This window comes from Triticum urartu, chromosome 5 (genome assembly GCF_003073215.2).
Source record: "Triticum urartu cultivar G1812 chromosome 5, Tu2.1, whole genome shotgun sequence".
NCBI lineage: Eukaryota > Viridiplantae > Streptophyta > Magnoliopsida > Poales > Poaceae > Triticum > Triticum urartu.
In genome coordinates this window covers 641,127,141-641,149,890 of record NC_053026.1, presented here as the reverse complement: position 1 = coordinate 641,149,890, position 22,750 = coordinate 641,127,141, and the positions used below count along the sequence as shown (strand labels likewise).

At 46.7% G+C, this 22,750-nt stretch overlaps 2 protein-coding genes across 4 annotated transcripts; one reads left to right on the top strand and one right to left on the bottom strand.

Moving 5' to 3' along the window:
* The first annotated feature begins 975 nt into the window (after nucleotides 1–975).
* Nucleotides 976–3,786, top strand: LOC125506441. Of its 3 annotated transcripts, none has more exons than XR_007282661.1 (8): nucleotides 976–1,045; nucleotides 1,356–1,408; nucleotides 1,496–1,618; nucleotides 2,334–2,435; nucleotides 3,266–3,335; nucleotides 3,425–3,517; nucleotides 3,592–3,681; nucleotides 3,759–3,773. XR_007282661.1 is itself a non-coding variant. In XM_048671257.1 (8 exons), the coding sequence occupies exons 3-8, from the start codon at nucleotides 1,518–1,520 to the stop codon at nucleotides 3,769–3,771; spliced, it is 375 nt and encodes a 124-aa protein (XP_048527214.1). In that variant the 5' UTR covers nucleotides 976–1,045; nucleotides 1,356–1,408; nucleotides 1,496–1,517; the 3' UTR covers nucleotides 3,772–3,786. The 3 variants fall into 3 exon arrangements, 1 of the variants encoding a protein (XP_048527214.1); XM_048671257.1 differs by having other exon boundaries at nucleotides 2,334–2,379; nucleotides 3,630–3,681; nucleotides 3,759–3,786; XR_007282662.1 differs by lacking the exon at nucleotides 1,496–1,618.
* Nucleotides 3,787–18,417: 14,631 nt separating this feature from the next.
* LOC125506440 (pollen allergen Phl p 1-like) lies at nucleotides 18,418–19,478 on the bottom strand. Its single transcript, XM_048671256.1, has one exon. It carries the CDS (start codon nucleotides 19,461–19,463, stop codon nucleotides 18,651–18,653), a length of 813 nt encoding a protein of 270 aa, XP_048527213.1. The 5' UTR covers nucleotides 19,464–19,478; the 3' UTR covers nucleotides 18,418–18,650.
* Nucleotides 19,479–22,750: the final 3,272 nt, after the last annotated feature.

Here is a 22,750-nt window from a genome sequence, read left to right as displayed (position 1 = left end):
ATCACTGCTACAATGAATAGTGATGAATAGTAGCCTCCATTCGGTTTTCCTTACTGACTTTTCTTACTCTGGAATTACTTTTCTGCCTCGTGACGTGTGGGGTCACTCGCTGGTGGGCCACGCCCGTCAGCGACTGTGGCTGTGATCGTGGCTTGTGTGGTTCGTCGGCATCCTTTCCAGTGTGCCACGGCCTGTATTTTCGCTGCCCCGTCGAGGGCATTTTTGCCATTTCAGACCCAGGGATATAAAAGCCAGCCGCTCCCATGGAGACGACCTAGCCGTCCAGCTCCTCCCGCACTCACGCCGTCCCCTCTCCTTCCTCTCTTTCTCCTCTGCGCCTCCCTCCCTCCCCATCGACCCGCGCCTGCCTCCTCCCCATCGCCCCCCTCCCCCCGTCGCTCATCCTCTTGCGTCACCCGAAGGGGAGCCGCCGCTGCTCGGCCCTCTCCCCCTCGGCGTCGAGCGGCTCATGTCGGTGCCGGATCCGGTGTCGGGGTCGAGGGGCACGCATGGACGAGCTCAAGCCGGGTCATGTGGGCGCGTTGGTTAGCGCGGCGGCGGCCATGGCCGAGCTCGAGCCCGGGTGCACCGGCGAGGGTACTAGGGGATTTCACCGTGATCTCCTCCTCGTCGTCGGTCAGGTGATGGTCCTCGCGATCCCGTCTTGGCTCCTTCGAGGCGTTCTTCTGGCCGGTCCTCACTTCCCCTCTTTTCCTTTTTCATTAGTTGTCTTGCCGGTAGTTCGAGGGTGTGACCTCTTGGCCGTGCGGTTTGCTTGCCGTCACCTTGGCCGCCGGCGTGCCGTTGAAGAGTGTATTGTTCTGGTTCCTTTCCTAGCCCTGTGCTACCTTTGCTGGTTCCTTCCCTGCCCGATTCTGATGATTACCTAGGTCCATTTTTGCCTGTTTGGCGGAGATGTTATTAGGATTTGTTTTGCTGGTTAGTGACCAGTAGTGTTCTTCCTCTTGCAGCCAGTAGTGTTTTTCCTCTTGCAGCGTATAAGTTGTGGCTCTTCGAGGATAGCTCACATTGCTTAGTTGCGCAGGTGACTGCCTTTTTTTGGATCCTACAGTTTTGGCATTATGTGGATTTATTTTGGCATTATATCCCATCTTGTTTCTATTGTTTTGGCAAAGTGTGTGTTTACTTTGGAATTACATGCTCATAGTATTTGTATAAGGATAAAATTTGTTTTGTCGTCACATTCTCATACTGTTTGTTTAAGGAACGGGTTCTCATGCATCCGTCTGTATATTTTTCAGCATCAGATGGGCTATTTTAGCATTTCTGGTTCATATTGAGAAATTGAGAACTATAACAAGCGTTGCTTATTTTTTTCACCCTGCATTTTGTAGAGAACTAGGAGATCTCATCTAACTATCTTGGCTGAGCTTGTTCAATTGACAAGGTATCTCTCTCATCCTGTATTTTTTCCGATCATCTTTGAAAGTACAGTGTACCTAACGTCCTAACCAATGCCATCCTATTCGTATAGGCGGTGGTAACTTCAGAATTTCATGAATGAGAATATTGTTTATATTGTCAGAAGTTCACATCATGTGCCTTCCCTTCAGTTTTCACATGAAACTAATTTTTCTCCCATGTTTAGAATTTATATGTAAGTGTTGACCGACTCTTCATGTTCATTGCCTACTTTGACATTATTTTTTTAAGAATGTCTTTTAATGGTGTTTGATCAATCTTATCAGTTAACCACACTACATGTTCTACATTCTTGCTTTGTTTGCTGGCTATGTTTCTTAGCTGGGTTGGTGTGCAGGATAATATGGGTGAATTAACAATCAAAAATGAAGAAGGTGCAGGGCTAGGGGCTAGACAGTGGTGAATTAACACACTATTAGTGACAAAGTAAAAAGAAACCGGTTCCGAGCATTCGGGTTGCAGGTTCTGAGGTGTGATCGTTGAGGTGGGGTAGCAAATATAGTTAGCAGTATTGTATCCTAACCTGGAGAACATCCATTTACTAATTTTGGGTCCGGGGTTCTGTTAGTGAATTAGAAAATAGTGAGCCCCTGCTCTGAGGCCAAGGTATGCCAATGATCAAAAGAACACCTGAATGAAAAAAAGTTCTTCCATTTGCAGCGAACTTTCAGTAGATATCGTCTCTATTTCTTTTACATGTGGATATTGTTGTTTCAAAGCAAATTTCACCATTAAGTTTTACCAGTTTTTGTTACCTATAATCTTTTTTTATTAGGTTATTTTTTTGGTTTTATCAGGTTTTGTCACCTATAATCTGTTTTTTATCAGTTTTTCTTGCGTATTCTCTCTAATCAGAAAAGGAGCCTGAAAATCTGCATTTACATTTGCAGATACGGCAGGAAAGTACAGCTTATCCAGAGACACCAATTGGGAGAGGTACAACATATGCATTTCAAAGAGAACTGGACTCTGCTATTTCTGATTTCACCAAGGTTGAAATTTTAAATTCAGAACTTCAGTGATGCTTACTGTTCTCTTTCCTTGACAATGTTTGCACAATATATATATTTTAGAGACAGTAAATATTTGTGCCTTGTGAGAATAGGTCTGCTGTCAAGTGATATCATGCAACATAGATTTAGAACGAAGATTAAGATATGTTTCTGTACAGCGACTACTGGATCGATAGTACAAAATAAATAGCTTGAATGGATTTAGCATTAAGAACAAAATAAGATACGGAAATTCTAAAGCTACCCTTCTTGTGGATCGACTGATAAATCCATGTAATATTTTGAGAAAGAGTTAAATCCGTATATGTTGTTTGAGTGCCTTTTAATTAAGATACTGGACTATGTTGGTACACATATATTTGGATGCTTGTGATTGGCTGGAAAGAAAAGAAACTTAGATTTGTTGTTGGACTAAACTGAGACTGAGTACGTAGTCATAGCCTTTTGGCTGATGCATCCTTCAGTATACCAAAACACTTGCTATTTTTCATGTTCTTGTACGCGATGGGTTTAGGACACAAACAATTATTTGTTTTACCTACGAAAAACTTTTGCTTCAAGATTACAATGTGTTGAATGCCTTTCGTGCTTAGTTAAAGTATAAGTACTGCTTATATGTGATTTCAGTTCAGCTTGACCAATTTTCTTTGCTCTGCTTTTTCCCTCCCTCTCCACTGAATATGACCATGTTCAAGATAAAATGCGCATTAACACTTATGAGAGTAACCATATTTTATTTTTGTTGGGACTCTTCTCTCTAGATTTGCGTTGATCCCACTCTCTTGCATTTTTGCTTTCACAATTACTAGGACTCCAGTAATAACCACATTATGAAATGGGCGATAATCAGCGACGCTATTTACATCAGTGATGACGAAGGTATGGGTGTATATATAGAGTACCAGCGTCGTTGTCTCTAATTCCTATTAACGATGTTTTATCCGATGCTGGTTGTCTCAAATATTCAGGTAAGCACCGCCATAAACGCCAACGTGCCAAAAAGACAAGGGGTCGAGCTCCATGTAGCGAACCATGTCTTTGTGAGAGGACCTTAACAAGAGGTAGCATGCTGGCCTTATGCCATTGTTCAATACTTTGCATGTTAAATGAACTCTTACACACCATTGTTCAATAGATTGTTCTTCACCAGTTAGACTGAACTCTTACGCATAGGACCAATATGGTGCGAACTATGGGGCAAACCATCGCTCACTATCCACAAGCGGTCAGTTAAAAGAACATAACCGTATTATCCATGATTTTTTTGGCTATGGCTTGATTGTTTAAACTAAATACTCGCAGCAGGTTCATGTGACGTTCCATGTGAGAAGTCGAACGTGAAGACAATCAAGTGAAGTTATCAGATAGTCTTCTTTAGTTGAACTGTATAGATGCGCTCTGGCTTGATTTTGTTGTCTAACTCTACTCTGTGTGTCTAACTTAATGTGAATTGATCGTCCTGCCTTAGTTTTGGAACAAAGAAATGTTTCCCTTTTATTATGAGCCTCCAGATCATTTGTTGTACTGATTAAATATTTCCTACTCACCTTGCTTTTGGTATACCCAACATTGTTGTTGATTTACTTTTGGAAAACAATATATGTTTCCCCTTATTCATGAGCTTCCAGATCAATTGTTCTACTGAATAAATATATCAGGTTTGCCTTTCTTTTGGTATATATAATTGCTTTGGCCTTTGGCATATATAACTTTGACAAAATTGTATGTACAGGACTTGGTTATCCTGCCTTTTTTATGGTACATTCTTGATGTAGTGAGATAATCCATCGTGACCAATCTGTCTAATTCCCTTTGGGAGTACTAAACACTTTGATTAAATGCTGGGACAACACAATGAGCCAGGCACCCTGCGCGGATATTATAACTGCTCTGTCATGTATGACATTTGTTGCCTATTTTGGTATGATCAAATTTTATGAAAAACACCGCCGTACAAAGTAATGGAAGGTTTAGATCACATGTAGTGAACCATGTCTATGTGACAGGACCTTGACAAGTGATAACACCCTAATCTCCATTGCTTGCATTTAGAAATCCTTTTCAAACATTTGACTAAACATATATAAGCAAAGATTATTTTTTTGATAAACATATAGGGCCACAGTTGGGTAGTTTCAACTTCTTAAGACATGAATGTGTCTATGCAGGTGAATTGAACATCTCCCCATTCGAAATCAAGCGACTACTCAATTCTGCCTAATAATCTCACTTGCCGATGTTGAACTACATAATGCCTTCCTTGTATCACATGTGATTTTTTCTTTTTCTTTTTGTGTTCATGTTTGAATGCGTATGTTAAAGCTGAATTCCTACTAACTTGAGCATTAACTACTTGACCACAACGTTAGGACCGGCACCCTCACGCCAAGGCGCGCTCCGGATCTAGTATGTATGATATGTCCGGCTGGTTTATTCTTCTTCTGGATCCAAAAGGAATTAATTAAGCTGGAGCCAAATTGTGATGTTTTTTAGTATTTGTGATTTTTTGCAAACTTGAGAATGTTTTTTGAATTTCATTTCAAACTTGCGAACATTTTCTGAATTAAAACAGATTTTCTGGATTCTTGAAGATTTTATGAATTTGTTTTTTGTTTGAAATCCTAAATTGTTTTAATGAAGAAAAAAAGAAAAAAGAAACAAAAAGAAAAAGGAAAAAATATGGGCTCGCGCTCAAAGAACTTGTGGGATACATGGGGCTGCACAATAGACATAATCCAACTCCCAGGAGGGGAACCCTAGAGCCGCTGCCTTCCTCTCGTCCACCCCTGACCGACCCCTGCTGCCGCCGAAGGATGCCGCCGGTCAAAGGCCGCATGGCTGATAGTGGCGGCGGGCTCTCATCCCTGAGCACGACTGGCAGCGGCGGGGGCCTCCTCCTTCTCGCGTGGCGGGATCTCCGGCTGGAGTTTCGTGGCGGCCTTGGACGGTGCAGCTCGTCTGGCGAAGTTAGACACCAGGGCGGCGGCCGTGGGCTTCTTCAATGACCTGGGCGACCACTGTGGCCACGTGGGCGGCATGGCGCCTGGTTTGGGGGTCTCGGTGCTACTCAGCCCCTAATCTCCGCGTGGTCTGGGTGATGGCGTGGGTGCCTGTCGATTTTCCTAATAAAGGTGGTGGTTATAGGGTTCTCGTCGCGTCAAAACGGTGTTCTGCTTGTTACCCGCCCTCATTGATCTGGCTGGTGACAAGTTCCCGAAGGCTCCACCGGTGATCTCTATTAGGCGTCTGATGCCTGTAGATTGCTGGATCGGGCGGGATTCGGTCCTGCGAACCCATATTTATGGCTATTCGGCTTCAGGAGGGAGTGACGCAAAGCTTCGCTGTCTGTTGCCATCATGGGACATGTCGGTGTTTCGATTTCCATGATGAAGATAGTGGCCGAGAATGTCATGGCAATTGAGTTATGAGGTCTCGCAACGACAGACTTTGTCCTCGAGCGGATGAGGACTTTTCTTGGTGTTTCTTCACATGTAGCAGCGGCATCGGCAAGTGGAGGCGGCAACACAAGAGGAGTACTCAGGGTTAAAATCCAAGGTATAACCTTAAGTGGTTGTGCCTGGCAACAGCCTTGTTGAAAGCATTGTTTTAAGAGCGCGGACTTTTGTTCAGGGTGAAAACATGAGATCTATGATCGGGAGGCAACAACATTGTGCACCATTTCCTTCTTGGAAGCGTCGTTTTTGGAGAATTTGGACTCCGGATGCTGCCTTCCCATTGGTTTGTTTTGCAGCTACATGGTTTTGATCACTGTAGCGGGATCTTTTGTTTTCTTCTTCTTCTTTGTTGTAGTGTTGTGTGTATCCGTGATGTCTGTTGAACATTTCATTGTTGCAGAGTCATTGGGTGCAATCGGTATCTTTGCAATATTAATATATTCCATTTGGCAAAAATGGAGACCATCCAGCGACCTAACTAAGAGGTCTCCAAGTGAGCTATAGTGATTCCATGTTGTTTAGGTGTGGCAATTCAGTTTTTGAGAAGAAGAGAAGAAAAATAACAGGCTAGCTTGAGCCCGTCGTGACCAGCTTTCATGGGATTTTTGAAAGAAAAAAAAACATAATTAATGCGTGCATGCCAATTTCTATTAATAAGACATGTTTACAATCATGAGCAAGTTTAGATACATGAAAACAAGAAATGCTCTTTCCCTATAGTAAATGAATGAATAAGTATACTCATGCTCTCATCGCATCATATCTTTACCTACTAATAAAGCGGCTATTGCTTCTGGTCGTCCGTCATTAAAATTATCCTCTAAATTGGTAAATATTACCCATCAATGCCACCCGTAAGTGAGAAAACGATTCAATTTTTCGGACCAAAAGTCGCCGCCTTCTTTGTTATTTTATAGAGCCGCGATGAGTAGAAGTCACAAAACGATAAGCAGCAGACTGGTTGGCGGATCTCTCCTCTAGCGACTAGACCACGGTTTGATCCCCAGCCTCCACAATTTACATCTTTCTTTTCTCACGCATGTATGCGTTCATGGGCCAGCCCATGTGACCACGGTTCGATCCCCAGCCTCCACAATTTACATCTTTCTTTTCTCACGCATGTATGCGTTCATGGGCCAGCCCATGTGCGGGGCTTCGCTGCTCTGTTTTTTTTTGTATTTTCTTTTCTCATTCTGTTTTCTTTCTTATTTCAATTAATTCGGGATTCTAATATTCTAAAAGTTGCGATTTTTCAAAAAACAATTTTGAGAAATCATAAAATATATGTGAATTCAAAAAAATTGAAAATCATAAAAATTTTGCAGATTCAAAAAATGTTGGTGGTTTTGTAAAACTGTTCGCAAAATTATAAATAAATCACAATTTGGAAAAAATGGTCGGGAAATAAATCATGTTCATATTCGGGAATCTGAAAAAAACGTTCATGACAATTTAGAAAATGTTCACAAATTCCCACAAAAAAATGTTCACAAAAATAAAAATAAACATTTGTTTTTCAAATTTGTTCCCAATTTTAAAAACATTCATCGATTCATAAAATGTTCATTGGTTCAAAAACTGTTAATGAATTCGAAACCGGTTTGTACATTTTTTTTGTAAAAACACTAATGTTCATGATTTTGAGAAAATCAAAAATTTCAAAAAAATGTTTGTCGATTGGAAAAACTGTTCACTGATTCAAAAGTATTTTATGTCTAGGATTTGATTAGTTTTTCAAAAGTCTTTATATGTCTTGGCGTTGGGAGTAGTTCGTGGTCAATGAGATTTGTTTTTAAAGTTTTAAACGTTTCCTTGCGCAACATAATGACAAGTGTGGTATGCACTGGCAAACTCATAGCCTTGGGATTTACCGCATCGAATGCATTGTGATCACGTAGACATCGCGACCATCATCGGCTAGGATGAGAATGGCAACATGGTGAGCCACTCTGTTAAAATAGAGTACGCTCATATATTAGAATATTGAGTCATACTTAGTTGTTTAGCCATAATTTTTTGTCCCCCGTTGCAACGCACGGGCATATTTGCTAGTGTATGATATATGTGCGGCTGGTTTATTCTTCTTTTCGAGCGAAAAGAAGTCATATATGTGCGGCTGGTTCATTCAGTATCTTATGCACAGCCTCTGTGATTTCTTTATCGGAGAGCTGGAGTTTTGAATGTCGCAGTGGGTCATCAACACTGTCAGTATACTCGCACATCAAACTGGAGCGCTGACTAAGGGGCAGTATGCTCCATGATATCCAACAGCGAGCAAGATCAACCCCTGTTAAACCGTTGGCCATAAAGGCTCTGAGCTTTGACAGCTGGGGAGCATATTTGTTTCTCTCCTGGGCAGTCAATCTTTGAGGAAAAGGGTGTGTATTGCTCAGCCGCTCCGGACGAAAGCCAGGCAAAGGATTCTCACCAGCAGGGGAGGTGTCTTTGCAGTAGAACCATATCTGATTCCACTCCTTGGGGTGACTGTGCAGCTTGGCGTGAGGGTATGTGACCTCTTTCCTTTCCTGAATCGTCATGCCACCCAACTCCGTATTAGAGCCATCAGTAAACTCAGTACGACGGTTTAGATGGAAAAGGTCTCTGAACAATTCCACTATGGGCTCCTCTTGAAAGAACACCTCACAAAGCACTTGGAAGTGGCACATATTTGTAACAGAGTTGGGGCCAGTTTCTTGCGGATGGAGTTGGAAATCGGCTAGAACATCCCGGTAAAATTTAGAACCGGGCGGCTTAAAGCCCCGGGCTAAGTGATCTACGAAAACAACAGCCTCTCCTTCTTGAGGTGTGGGAGGGCATTCTTTGCCAGGAGCCCTCCAATGGATGGTATCTTTGCTGCCTAAAGCGCCAATCAGGACTAAATCGTCCAGTTGATCCTTTGTGACGCGAGAAGGAACCCAATTGCACTCATATACTTGCTTGGCCATGATGGAATCTACAAGGTAGAAGATCCCGGTTCAAAAATGCATTTGATCAAGGTACGTTGGTATGGGCACTGTTAAACCGGAGACAGCTCTATCTAAACCGGAGTTTTATGAAGCAACAGCATCTGGCGGTTCAACAAGGGGACTAATGGTATATACCGGTTTGGCAATTTTTCTACAAAGTTAAACCGCCGGATCTAAGCATTGAAACAGTTGAGATTGCAGATAGATAAGTGTACAGAAACAGATTTCACAAGATCTCTCTAGAGCGACGGATCTGAAGCAAGTTCAGAAAAGAAGGAAAATATTCAAAGTTCAAAAAAGAACAATGCCGAATCGATGGGCAGAGATACAGATAGATCTATGGTCTTGAGGCATATAAGTAAAGGCGGATGCTAAGAAATACCGCTACACAGAGCAAAGGTTCACAGGTTCATCCAGGATCTATCATATGAATACGAAGAAGACGATGAACTCTGAAGAACTTGGAAACCCTAGAACAGATTTACGGAGGAAAAGATGAAGAACTCACCGGAGCCGAGGAAGAAACAGAAGGTCGCCGCGATGCTCTGGTACAGTCAGGGTGATGTAGCGGCCAAGGTTGGAGCAGAGGTCGTCGACGGCGGCGGAGCTCCGAAGCTGGACGACACAGGGAAGACGAAGAAGAAGGGCACGAAGGGGAGAAAAGGAAATGACCCTTCGGTCCTATTTATAAGGCAAGGGACAGGAGTCAGGCACGAAAATCAAGGAACCGTGGGTCTGGAAACGGAGCTGTCGCCTCGATTGTCGCAGACCTATTAAACAAAGAAGGTATCATGGATAAGTTTCTTTATAACAGGTGACGTCACGCCGGTTTACAACGACCAGAGAAGATGACATCACAGCGGTTCAACGAACTACAAGAAGATGTTGAAGGTGAAGATTTTTGCTAAGGATTGACATGAACCTGTTCAAATCAATCTGGGGCCTAATGTTGGGGATATTACTACTAGGCGTAAACCGGCCTATCTGGGCCGGGTTAACTTCATCAGTAGTTAATTATGCTAAAGCCCAAGATGGCAGATGAGGGCTCAAGGCCCATGGTCGGTTCAAGGCCTGTAGCCGTAAACCGGCGTTGGTATGTAACTTGTATTGTAAGTTAGGAATAAGTAGAGACCAAACCGGACACATCTATGAGCCGGTATTGGGAATCTGTGAACCGGCGGGCGTCACCCGTGTATATAAGGGAACGACCCGGCGACGGTTCAGGGGACAGTCAACAACTCGAGACATAGGCGAAGCTTGTTTGCACCCTAGTCATCGAAACCCAATTAATTCCATCACAACTAGACGTAGGCTTTTACCTTCATCGAAGGGGCCGAACTAGTATAAACTCTCTTGCGTCCTTGTGTCCACTTTAACCCCTTCAAGCTAACCCGAAGCGATGGCTCCACGACTAAGTCCTTTCTCTAGGACATATGCCGTGACAAAACCACGACACATCACATACCGCATCCCGCATATCATGCCTTGTTCATGTGTTGGTTGGTTACTATGTTGTGTCCTTCTTTCCGGTGTTGCTTCTTCGGGTTGGTTCCGGTAATGTCGCGTTTGTGAGGATCCGTTCGGCTACGTCTGTTTGTCTTCTTTATGGACTCGTTCTTCTTCCTTGCGGGATTTCAGGCAAGATGACCATACCCTCGAAATCACTTCTATCTTTGCTTGCTAGATGCTCGCTCTTTTGCTATGCCTATGCTACAATACCTATCACTTGCTCATCATGCCTCCCATATTGCCATGTTCAGCCTCTAACCCACCTTGTCTTAGCAAACCGTTGTTTGGCTATGTTACCGCTTTGCTCAGCCCCTCTTATAGCGTTGTTAGTTGCAGGTGAAGAGGAAGTTTGTTCCTTGTTGGAACATGGAGATGTCGTTCCTTATTGGAACATGATTTTTGTTGGCATATCACAATATCTCTTATTTAATTAATGCATCTATATACTTGGTAAAGGGTGGAAGGCTCGGCCTTATGCCTGGTGTTTTGTTCCACTCTTGCCGCCCTAGTTTCCGTCATACCGGTGTTATGTTTCTTGATTTTGTATTCCTTACACGGTTGGGTGATAATGGGAACCCCTTGACAGTTCGTCTTGAATAAAACTCCTCCAGCAAGGCCCAACATTGGTTTTACCATTTGCCACCTAGCCTTTTTCTTTCCCTTGGGTTCTGCAGACTCAAGGGTCATCTTTATTAAACCCCGGGCCAGTGCTCCTCTGAGTGTTGGTCCAAAACAGAGCCACTTGCAGCGCCACCTCGGGGAAACTTGAGGGTTGGTTTTAGTTGTACGTAGTGTTCATCCGGTGTGCCCTGAGAACGAGATATGTGCAGCTCCTATCGGGATTTGTCGGCACATCGGGCGGCTTTGCTGGTCTTGTTTTACCTTGTCGAAATGTCTTGTAACCGGGATTCCGAGTCTGATCGGGTCTTCCCGCTAGAAGGAATATCCTTCGTTGACCGTGAGAGCTTGTGGTGGGCTAAGTTGGGACACCCCTGCAGGGATTTGAACTTTCGAAAGCCATGCCCGCGGTTATGGGTAGATGGGAATTTGTTAATGTCCGGTTGTAGAAAACCTGAAGTTGATCTTAATTAAAATACATCAACCGCGTGTGTAACCGTGATGGTCTCTTTTCGGCGGTGTCCGGGAAGTGAACATGGTGTTGGAGTTATGCTTGACGTAGGTAGATTTGGATCACTTCTTGATCATATTTTCTCGAACGTGCTTTGCCTTCTCTTCTCGCTCTCATTTGCGAATGTTAGCCACCAATTATGCTAGTCGCTTGCTGCAGCTCCACCTCATACCTTTTCCCTACCTATAAGCTTAAATAGTCTTGATCGCGAGGGTGCGAGATTGTTGAGTTCCCGTGGCTCACAGATACTTCCAAAACCAGTTTCAGGTCCCGACGATTACCGTGTAGGTGACGCAACCCAGCTCAAGGAGGAGCTCGATGAAGATCGTGTTCGTAGTCTTGTTTCGTTTCCAGTTGATCAGTAGTGGAGCCCAGTTGGGGTCGATCGGGGACCTTGTCGCTTTTGGGGTAGTCTTCTTTTATTTTGGTTCCATAGTCGGGCCTTGATTGTATTTGAATGTTGTAATGCTTATTTATGTATTTGTGTGACGTGGCGAGTGTAAGCCAACTATGCACCTTTCCCCTTTATTTATTTACATGGGTTGTTGTGAAGATTACCTCACTTGCGACATTGCTTTCAATGCGGTTATGCCTCTAAGTCGTGCTTCAAAACGTAGGTGATATAGTCGCACCGAGGGCGTTACAGACATTGTTGAATAATAATCCAATAAAGGATCTGACGGTCCATAGAGGAGCTGATGTGAGCATCGGCACACAACCAGTTGAAGAAAGGGTGCAAGGGCATCAGATTATAGAACACCTGAATGATTCGATGCTTAGATATCAAAGGAATTATGATTTCCAAATAGAAGGATCGGAAGCAGATGCTCTGATCAAGGGTGGATAAGTTCAATAGACCTAAGAGTACAATTAACGGCGAACAGATTGGTCGAGAACAACCTCATGTTCAAAAATGACGTCTGAGCCAGAAAGATAATTTAAAAGGATCAACTGATAATTGCATGCATTCGCACTCATGTTGAATCAATAGGATCAAAATTACGGTGTCTAAGGATACTAACGAATATTGCTAGACATATGGAAAGCATCCATAATGCAAGCAGACAAGTATTGCAGAGCAATAATCTACTAAGGATTCTTGGAGGATCGAATAGTATTTCGAAGACCATTGTGAAACACATGAACAACTGGGGGGTGAGCGGATACTCGATAAGTGCGAGAATTATCCATAGGGGTATTCAGGTGACAAAGAACAACAAGGCAGTAAGCTCAAAGGATTATTGAAACAACGACGAGTATTTCCGGGTATCTTGTAATAACAAGACCAATTGGGGATGAATGCAAGAATAACAACTGCAAGTAGTTATCCATAAGGATTGACGGTGGAAGGGGAATTGCAAACACGATGAACACAAGTTCTCGGGTTAACAGCAGAGAGTATCTTCAGGGTCTTCACGTGCAGTAGACGATCATCAGTAATAAGGGGCTCTCCGAGTGAAAGTGATAACGAGATCCTAATGTTAAATTTAGCAAAATTCATTTAACCCAAATAGAAGAGAGATCAGAGTCCCAGAGTATAAACAAGGAGTAAAAGATCCTAATACCACCCAATGGCGACGTGGGCCCGTAAGCCACACAGCCATGTTAGTAAAAGTTTTTCAATGACTAGACTCGACTTCAGCCAAGGAGTTGGAAAGGGGGATTCCTACAGGTAGTCGGCTCTGATACCAACTTGTGATGCCCCCGATTTGACAGTACACTAATCATACACGCAAACGTGTACGATCAAGATCAGGGACTCACGGGAAGATATCACAACACAACTCTACAAATAAAATAAGTCATACAAGCATCATATTACAAGTCAGAGGCCTCGAGGGCTCGAATACAAGAGCCCGATCATAGACGAGTCAGCAGAAGCAACAATATCTGAGTACAAACATAAGTTAAACAATTTTGCCTTAAGAAGGCTAGCATAAACTGGGATACAGATCGAAAGAGGCGCAGGCCTCCTGCCTGGGATCCTCCTAAACTACTCCTGGTCGTCGTCAGCAGGCTGCACATAGTAGTAGGCACCTCCCGAGTAGTAGTAGTTGTCATTGACGGTGGCGTCTGGCTCCTGGGCTCCAAACGCCTGGTCGCAGCAATCGGGTATAGAGAGGGGGAAAAGAGGGAGCAAAGCAACCGTGAGTACTCATCCAAAGTACTCGCAAGCAAGGAGCTACAATACATATGTATGCATTGGTATCAAATGGAATAAGGGTATCATATGTGGACTGAACTGCAGAATGCCGGAATAAGAGGGGGATAGCTAGTCCTATCGAAGACTACGCTTCTGGTAACCTCCATCTTGCAGCAGGAGAAGAGAGTAGATGGTAAGTTCACCAAGTAGCATCGCATAGCATAATCCTAACCGATGATCCTCCCTTCGTCGCCCTGTGAGAGAGCGATCACCGGTTGTATCTGGCACTTGGAAGGGTGTGTTTTATTAAGTATCCGGTTCTAGTTGTCATAAGGTCAAGGTACAACTCCAAGTCGTCCTATTACCGAAGATCACGGCTATTCGAATAGATTAACTTCCCTGCAGGGGTGCACCACATAACCCAACATGCTCGATCCTATTTGGCCAGACACACTTTCCTGGGTCATGCCCGGCCTCGGAAGATCAACACGTCGCAGCCCTACCTAGGCACAACAGAGAGGTCAGCACGCCGGTCTAAATCCTATGGCGCAGGGATCTGAGCAATCGCCCATTGCACAACTTCATGTTGCGAGGGCGGCCGGAGAGCAGACCTAGCAACCTCCATTACAATGGAAGTTGCGTTACGCGGTCCAACCCGGCACGCGCCGCTCAGTCGCTGACGTCACGAAGGCTTCCGCTGATACCACGACGTCGAGTGCCCATAACTGTCCCCGCGTAGATGGTTAGTGCGTATAGGCCAGTGGCCAGACTCAGATCAAATACCAAGATCTCGTTAAACGTGTTATCTTGAAATAACCGCGAACGCCGACCAGGGCCAGGCCCACCTCTCTCCTAGGTGGTCTCAACCTGCCCTGTTGCTTCGCCACAAAGATCCACACAGAGGGCCGTTGGGACAAAGGTCCTTTCAGCCCCTAATCCGTGAATCACTCGCGGGTGCTCCATGAGCCGACCCGACTTTAGTCACCACATGTATCATGTATAAAGTATATAGTATATACCCGTGATCACCTCCCGAGTGATCACGGCCCGATAGTATAGCATGGCAGACGGACAAGTAGGTAGGGCCACTGATGATAAACTAGCATCCTATACTAAGCATTAGGATTGCAGGTAAAAGTAACAACATTAGTAGCAAGGACAAGTTATGCATCGGGATAGGATTAACGGAAAGCAGTAACATGCTACAATACTCTAATGCAAGCAGTATAGAGAAGAGTAGGCGATATCTGGTGAACAAGGGAGGGGGGCTTGCCTGGTTGCTCTGGCAAGAGAGAGGGGTCGTCAACACCGTAGTCGAACGGGGGGGTCCCCTGCAGTCTCGTGGTCTACCGGAAAGAAGTAACGGAGGGGGAACACAATAAATAACAAAGCAATCAAAGCGACACAAGGCATAACGTAGCAATACGCGGTGCTAGGTGTGCCCTAACGCAGTACTAGGTGATACAAGGAAAGGGGGAAACATCCGAGAAAGGATTCCCGATGTTTCGTGTTTTCGGACAGATGAACCGGAGGGGGAAAGTTGCGAGTTCGATAGGTTAGGGATGTGTGGCGGACGAACGGGCTACGTATCCGAATTCGTCTCGTCGTTCTAAGCAACTTTCATGTAGAAAGTATTTTCATCTGAGTTACGGTTTATTTTATATGATTTTCTAAAGTTTTAAATCATTTTTAGAATTTATTTAATTAATTTAATTCAACATTATCCAGATTAGTGCATGCTGACGTCATCATGACGTCAGCAGTCAACATAGGTGTTGACTGGTAAAACTGACGTGTGGGTCCGGTGGGATCCACCTGTCATACACTGTTTTAGGTTAATCAGGGTTTAGGTTAATTAGTTACGCTTAATTAGTTAACTAAAATGATTGGGTTAAACTAATACAGAATTAATTAATTAAGTTAATTATTATTTTATTTAGTATTATTATTATTTTCCCAAAGTTTTATTCATATTCTGGAATTCATTTAAATCGGAAATAAATGGTTAAATCGCTACAGGTACACATAATTGTACCCAGCTATTTCAACCAGGGGCTAACAGGTGGGGTCCAGTTGACTGCCTAGTCAGCAGTCAACTAGGACCGTTGACTAGTCAAAGGCTCAGGGGGGGCGCATGTCATTGACTGGGTTATCCCAGTCAGCAGCTTGACTGGTCAAAGGGACCAGTGGGACCCATGTGTCATAGGTACAAGTTTTCACATAAAATTTATTAGTTTAATTAACTAGATGGGGTCCACCAGTCAGTGTCTATTAGCAGTGTCATTAGTGGTAATTAGTCATTAACATTTAACCTAATGGCCTCGGGCCCACTAGTCAGCGGCACAAAGGCTGGTTAGGAGCGCCGTGTGTGCACAGGAGAGCGCCGGCGGCAACGGCGCTCGGCCGGCGGAGCAAACTCCGACGCGGGCGGCGTGTGGGCGGAGCAGGGGAAAGGCCGGGCGCGGCCAAGGCGGGTCCAGCGCGAGTGGGGTGAACTAGGCTGCAGAGGACGATGCGGGACGACAGTGGAGTAGAAACAGCAGCAGCACGGGGCCGGGGCGGTCAGGGAGGTAGAGCAGCAGCAGCAGTAGTAGAGCACTGCGCCGGCGGGCGCGAGTGCGGAGGGTCGAAGCGGGGCATGGGCACGACTACTAGGGGGTGCGGGCGGAGCGTGTGCAAGGGACCTGGGGCGCGACGAGGGGCGCGGTGACCGCGGCAGATGGCTGCGGGGAAGTGGCCGGGCGGGAGCCACGGCGAGGCGGGCCGTAGTGCAGTAGCAGAGGCAGCGCGCGGGCGGCACAGCTGCAGCTCGAGGAGCTAGCGGGCGCGGGTCTCGGTGCGCTCCAACGGAGCGCGGGCACGGACAGAGGTGAGGGGTGCGGGCGCACGCGCCATCATGCGAGCGGCCAGGGCGCGGCCTGGAGCAGGGGAAGAGAAGGAGAGGCCGAGGCATCACCGCGCGGAGGAGGGGTCGGGGCAGCAGGGCAAGAGGAGGGCGGCGGGGACGACGGCGCCGGAGGGGAAGCAGGTCGGCGATGAGGAGGAGACAGGCCGGCGGGGAGGTTCCGGCGTCGGGGTCCGGCATGGTGACGGCGAACGGCGGCGAGCGCGGGCACCGGGGATCGGCTTGGGTGCCGATCCAGATCCAACGGGGGGGAGCTCCGGCGAGGTGGTCCTCCGGGTGGCGGCGGCGGCGACGGGTTCGGGGGCACGATTGCTCCCGATCTCGATCCAGACGAGGTGGGGAGAGGAGGAGCGAGGCATGGGGGGAAGTGGGTGAAGTGGGGGGACCGCTCTAGGTCAAGGGGAGTGGGGGGTTAAGGGGGACCGGGGTGGGCCGGTCTGGCGCCCAGCAGCCTGCTGGGCCGAGGCCAGGATGGGGGGTTTCCTTTCCTCTTTTTTTTGTTTTGTTCTACTTTTTCTTATTTTTTTTAGCTAATTGTTTGGGCAACAAATGAGTTTTTTAAAACATGATAGTTGGCCCACAAATCATAGAATAATATATCCTACCACCAAAAACTAGTTTGGAGTAATTATCATTTCATATTTATTTTGTATAAATAAAAAAAGTTATTAAATAATGTTTTCAGTCATCATTTGAGGTTGTTTAAGTCACTTATTAACTTTAAATAATGTTGTTTACAATTTTATCATAGCCTCTGATTTATCTAATATTTATTGAACATTTTAGTTTTAATATTTGAAATTTTTTATTGTTTGCTTGATTTTAAATTTCGAATTTGAAATGTTTTCGAACTAATGCGAGATTAGCAACAATAACCGAGGTGACGTGGCATTGTTAACGTGGGATTACTGTAGCTTAATTATCTGGGCGTCACAGACAGGTTCCTGAAGGCTCCACCGGCGATCTCTATTGGGCGCTTGATGCCTGTAGATTGCTGGATCGGGCGGGATTCGGTCATGTTAACCCATATTTCTGGCTATGCGGCTTCAGGAGGGAGTGACGCGAAGCTTCGCTATATGTTGCCATCGTGGGACATGTCGGTGTTTCGATTTCCATGATGAAGATAGTGTCCGAGAATGTCATGGCAATTGAGTTATGAGGTCTCGCAACGACAGGCTCTGTCCTCGAGGGGATGAGGACTTTTCTTGGTGTTTCTTGACTTGTAGCAGCGGCATCAGCAAGTGGACGCGGCAACACAGGAGGAGTACATAGTCTTATCTTTCAAGGTGAAAATCCAAGGTATGACCTTAAGTGGTTGTGCCTGGCAACGGCCTTGTCGAAAGCATTGTTTTAAGAGCGCGGACTTTTGTTCAGGGTGAAAACCTGAGATCTATGATCGGGAGGCGACAACACTTGTGCACTGTTTCCTTCTTGGAAGCGTCGCTTTTGGAGAATTTGCACTCCGGGTGCTGCGTTCCCGGTGGTTTGCTTTGCAGCTACATGGTTTTGATCACCGTAGCGGGATCTTTTGTTTTCTTCTTCTTCTTCTTTTTTGTTGTAGGGTAGTGTGCATCTGTAATGTCTGTAAAACATTTCAGTGTTGCAGAGTCTGGGTGTAATCGATATCTTTGCAATATTAATACATTCCCCTTGGCGAAAATGGAGACCATCCAGCGACCTAACTAAGTGGTCTCCAAGTGAGCTATAGTGCTGCCCTGTTGTTTAGGTGTGGCAATTCAGTTTTTGAGAAGAAGAAAAATAACGGGCTAGCTTGAGCCCGTTGTGACCATCTTTCATGGTATTTTTGAAAGAAAAGAAAACATAATTAATGCGTGTATACCAATTTCTATTAATAAAACATGTTTACAATCATGAGCAAGTTTAGATACATCAAAACAAGAAATTATTAGTTGTCCACGCTCTTTCCCTATAGTAAATGAATGAATAAGTATATATACTCATGCTCTCATCGCATCATATGTATAATATATGTGCGGCTGGTTTATTCTTCTTTTCGAGCGAAAAGAAGTTAATTAATTAAGCTGGCCTGGCCGCCGGAAGGAGTCGCATCATCATCATCATCATCTTCAGTACCCGCCCTTGGCCTCGTAGGAGGTGTCGGGCTTCCAGCCCTTGGGGATGACGTCGTCGACGACGGTCGTGGTGCCGCCCTCGGTGGTGTAGCGGACGGAGAAGGGGCCGATGAGCTTGTGGGGGGTGTCGATCCTCCACACGGCTCCCCACGACTCGTTGAGCTCAGTCCACTTGTCCTCGCCCTTCTGCTTGATGTCCACGCCCACCACGTCGCCGTCGCCTTGGAGGAACTTGATCACCAGTGCCAGGTAGTTTTCGTTGGAGGACTTCTCCACGTGGAAGTTCACCTTGGTGCCCGCCGGGTACTTGCACTTGACGCGCCGGAACTTGATCTCCACCTCGCCGGCGTCGCGCAGCTTCTGCTCCTCGCCCTTCTTTGCCATGGAGCCGAAGGCGTGGCCGGAGAGGTCGAAGTGGTAGGGGGCGATGGGCTCCTCGTTCTTGTCGGTGATGGTCACCATGGTGGGCTCGCCGGAGCAGGCCTCGGGCTTGGTGCACTTGAGCTCGAAGCAGGACCCGCAGCCGCGGCCGTCCTTGAAGATGGGGATGTTGCCGCAGGAGGTCATGCCGTGGAAGGGGGCCTTGTCCACCTCCTTGTACCCGCAGGCGCCGCCGTTGTCCTTGGGCCCGGCGCCCGTCGGCTTGCCGTACCACGTGGTCTTGGCGTTCAGCCACTTGTTGCCGTAGCTCGCAGGCGACGCCGTGATGTTGGGGCCCGGGGGAACCTTGGCGATGCCGTGCGCGCCGCACACGACCGCGGCAAACACCGCCGCAACCAGCAGCACCGACGAGGAAGAAGAAGCCATCTTCTCTTGAACTGTTCCTTGTTGCCGCTGTGTATGTGCTATCGATGGGTGTTTTTTTTATAGGAGAAAGCCCGATCAACAGAGAGCGGGCAAACCGGGACGTTGCGGGGCGAGCTTGTCCGTGCATGCGCATACGCGGCTCGCCGTGACCCGAGGGGCTCTTCGTCTCTGACCTCTCACGACTTCCATTATCAAACCCTCGCGACGTCCACGTCATGGACGGCACTGGGCGCTGTTTACTGACAACTGTTTCTCGCGTACAAAAGCCAATTAGGAGAGATCTGTGGCTGGCCAATCGGCTTGGCGAGCCCTATGTCATCAAGGCGTTCAGGTCAATCGGGAGAGAGATTCGTGCTGCCCAATCGCGCTCGTCCACACAAAGCTTCCTTCCCACCCCACCTCGCTTCGTCGCTAAGAGCATCTCCAACAGCCGCCGATCGCGCCGCGCGCTAAAAACTATTTTGCCGCGCGTCCATCGCCTGGCTTAGCGCGGCGGGCAGCGCTGGCTCCAGCAGCCACGCTAAAATGCAGCGCGCGTAGCTTTAGCAGCGCGCAAAAATGCAGCGCGCGCGACTCTCGCACAAACAAATATGCATTCCAAAACAGAAAAAAAATCAAACACAAACAAAATAAATCAACAATAAATAGTTCAATTTCGTTATTACAACTCAAACAAACAGTTTATCGTTCAATATAACAAATAGTGCAATAAAACACAATAAATAGTTGAACAATACAATATCGAATGCATAAATCATGATGCTCTTTATCGTCCATTCCATGCCAACCACTCAATGAGATCCTTCTGAAGATTATCATGCGTTGCGGGACGTCGAATGACATGATAGGAGGCAACAAAACGGGTCACCCTTTCAGCCCTCCATCGCACTCGCACGGGATGTCCCAACAGCTCATACTAAGAGTAGTCTACATCTTGGCCACGCTCATTCTCAATGATCATGTTGTGCGTGATCACACAAGCGTGCATGATGTACCACACATTTTTTGATCCCAAAATCTAGTCGGTCCTCTCACAATAACAAATTGGGCTTGCAAAATCCCAAAAGCTCTCTCCACATCTTTTCTAGCCACCGCCTGAGCATTGTGAAAATCAAGATTTTTCTTACCTTCCGTCTTTTTCAACGGCTTGACAAAGGTTTGCCACTTTGGATAGATGTCATCCGCTACATAATAGCCATAGTTGTATGTACGGTCATTTGCTACAAACTGCACCGATGACAAATCACCATTTACAATCTTATTCATCAGTGGTGACCGGTTGACAACATTGAAGTCATTCTAAGATCCAGGCATTCCAAAGAATGCATGCCAAATCCAAGTCTCTTGATTGGCCACCGTTTCAAGGATTATTAGTGGAACCCTTTTTTGGCCGTGGAATTGCCCATGCCATGCCTTTGGACAATTCTTCCAATTCCAATGCATGCAATCTATAGAGCCAAGCATATCAGGGAAGCCGCGAGCTTTGTTCATCTTCAATATCCTTGCGGCGTCTTCAGCATTGGGAGATCTCAAATACTCCTGGCCAAACACTTGCACAATTCCGATTGCGAAGCGCTTGACACACATGATGGCTTGGCTCTCACCCATAGCCAAGTGATCATCAACTAGATCAGCCGGGATACCGTATGCCAACATACGCAAAGAGGCTGTCACCTTCTGAAAGGTGCTATGCCCGAGCTTTCCGGTGGCATTCCTCCTTTGTCGAAAAAAATCGGTCATGGCTCGCTTGTTTCTCTGCAATGCGCCCGAACAACTCAGTGCTTATCCTAAACCGACGACGAAAATACGACTTGGGGTATGTGGGATTCTCCGCAAAATAATGTCTGATCAATCTGTTGTGGGCATCGATCCTATTCCTCCAAATTTTCTGCCGACCCATAACCGAACCACCGTGCTTCGATTTTTTATTGATGTGCATAGCTAGGATCATTGCAAGATCCTCCTCCTCTTCCATATAAAATTCTTCTTTGAAAGAATCATATGATGCACTCATCTACAATGTACAATACTATGCTATAAAAACTACAATCAACATGCACCAAAATCATGAAGTTTGAGCAATACATACCTTGTAGGCGTTTTGTCGAACACCTTGCGGACGCCGAGCGGTAGGGAGCTGCCGGGCGCTGTTCGTCGGAGGACGGACGCACGCGAGGGGTGGCGGTGACTAGAGGGGGGCGGAGGAAGCCGCTGCGGCGCGGGGATAGGTCGGGGAAGCGCCGGAACGGTCGACGGGTGGCGCTGGCGGCGGCAGCGCCGCGGCTGGATGAGGGGGTGGAGTTGCGAGCGAGTGCGCGAGAGTCCGGCGCGCGGAAGCGGGCGCAGTAAATAAGCGGCACGCGATGGAGTTTCGGTCCGCGGGCCGAACAAGATATGCTGCACACGCGGTTTTTGCGCGTCCGCTGGAGCCCCTCTACCGATTGCGCGCGCGCTAAAATGGGCAATTTTACGGTGCGGCGCTTGTTTGACGCGGCTGTTGGAGATGCTCTAAGAAAGAAATGTTGGGTTTCGTAGTAATTTCAAAAAATTTCCTACGCACACGCAAGATCATGTGATGCATAGCAACGAGATGGGAGAGTGTTGTCTACGTACCCAACGCAGACCGACTGCGGAAGTGCTGACACGACGTAGAGGAAGTAGTCGTACGTCTTCATGATCCAACCGATCAAGCACCGAAACTACGGCACCTCCGAGTTCGAGCACACGTTCAGCTCGATGACGATCCCCAGACTCCGATCCAGCAAAGTGTCGGGGAAGAGTTCCGTCAGCACGACGGCGTGGTGACGATCTTGATGAACTACAGTAGCAGGGCTTCGCCTAAACTCCGCTACAGTATTATCGAGGAATATGGTGGCAGGGGGCACCGCACACGGCTAAGGAATAGATCACGTGGATCAACTTGTGTGTCTAGAGGTGCCCCCTGCCTCCGTATATAAAGGAGCCAAGGGGGAGGGGTGCGGCCAGCCCTATGGAGGCGCAGGAGGAGTCCTACTCCTACCGGGAGTAGGACCCCCCCCCAATCCTATTCCAAATAGGACTCCCAAGGGGGAAAGAGAGAGAGAGAGATGGCCGGCCACCTCTCCTACTCCTAATAGGACTAGGGGAGGGGGAAGGCGCGCAGCCCACTATGGGCAGCCCCTTTCACCTTTCCACTAAAGCCCAATAAGGCCCATATGACTCCCGGGGGGTTCCGGTAACCTCCCGGTAATCCGGTAAAATCCCGATTTCACCCGGAACACTTCCGATATCCAAACATAGGCTTCCAA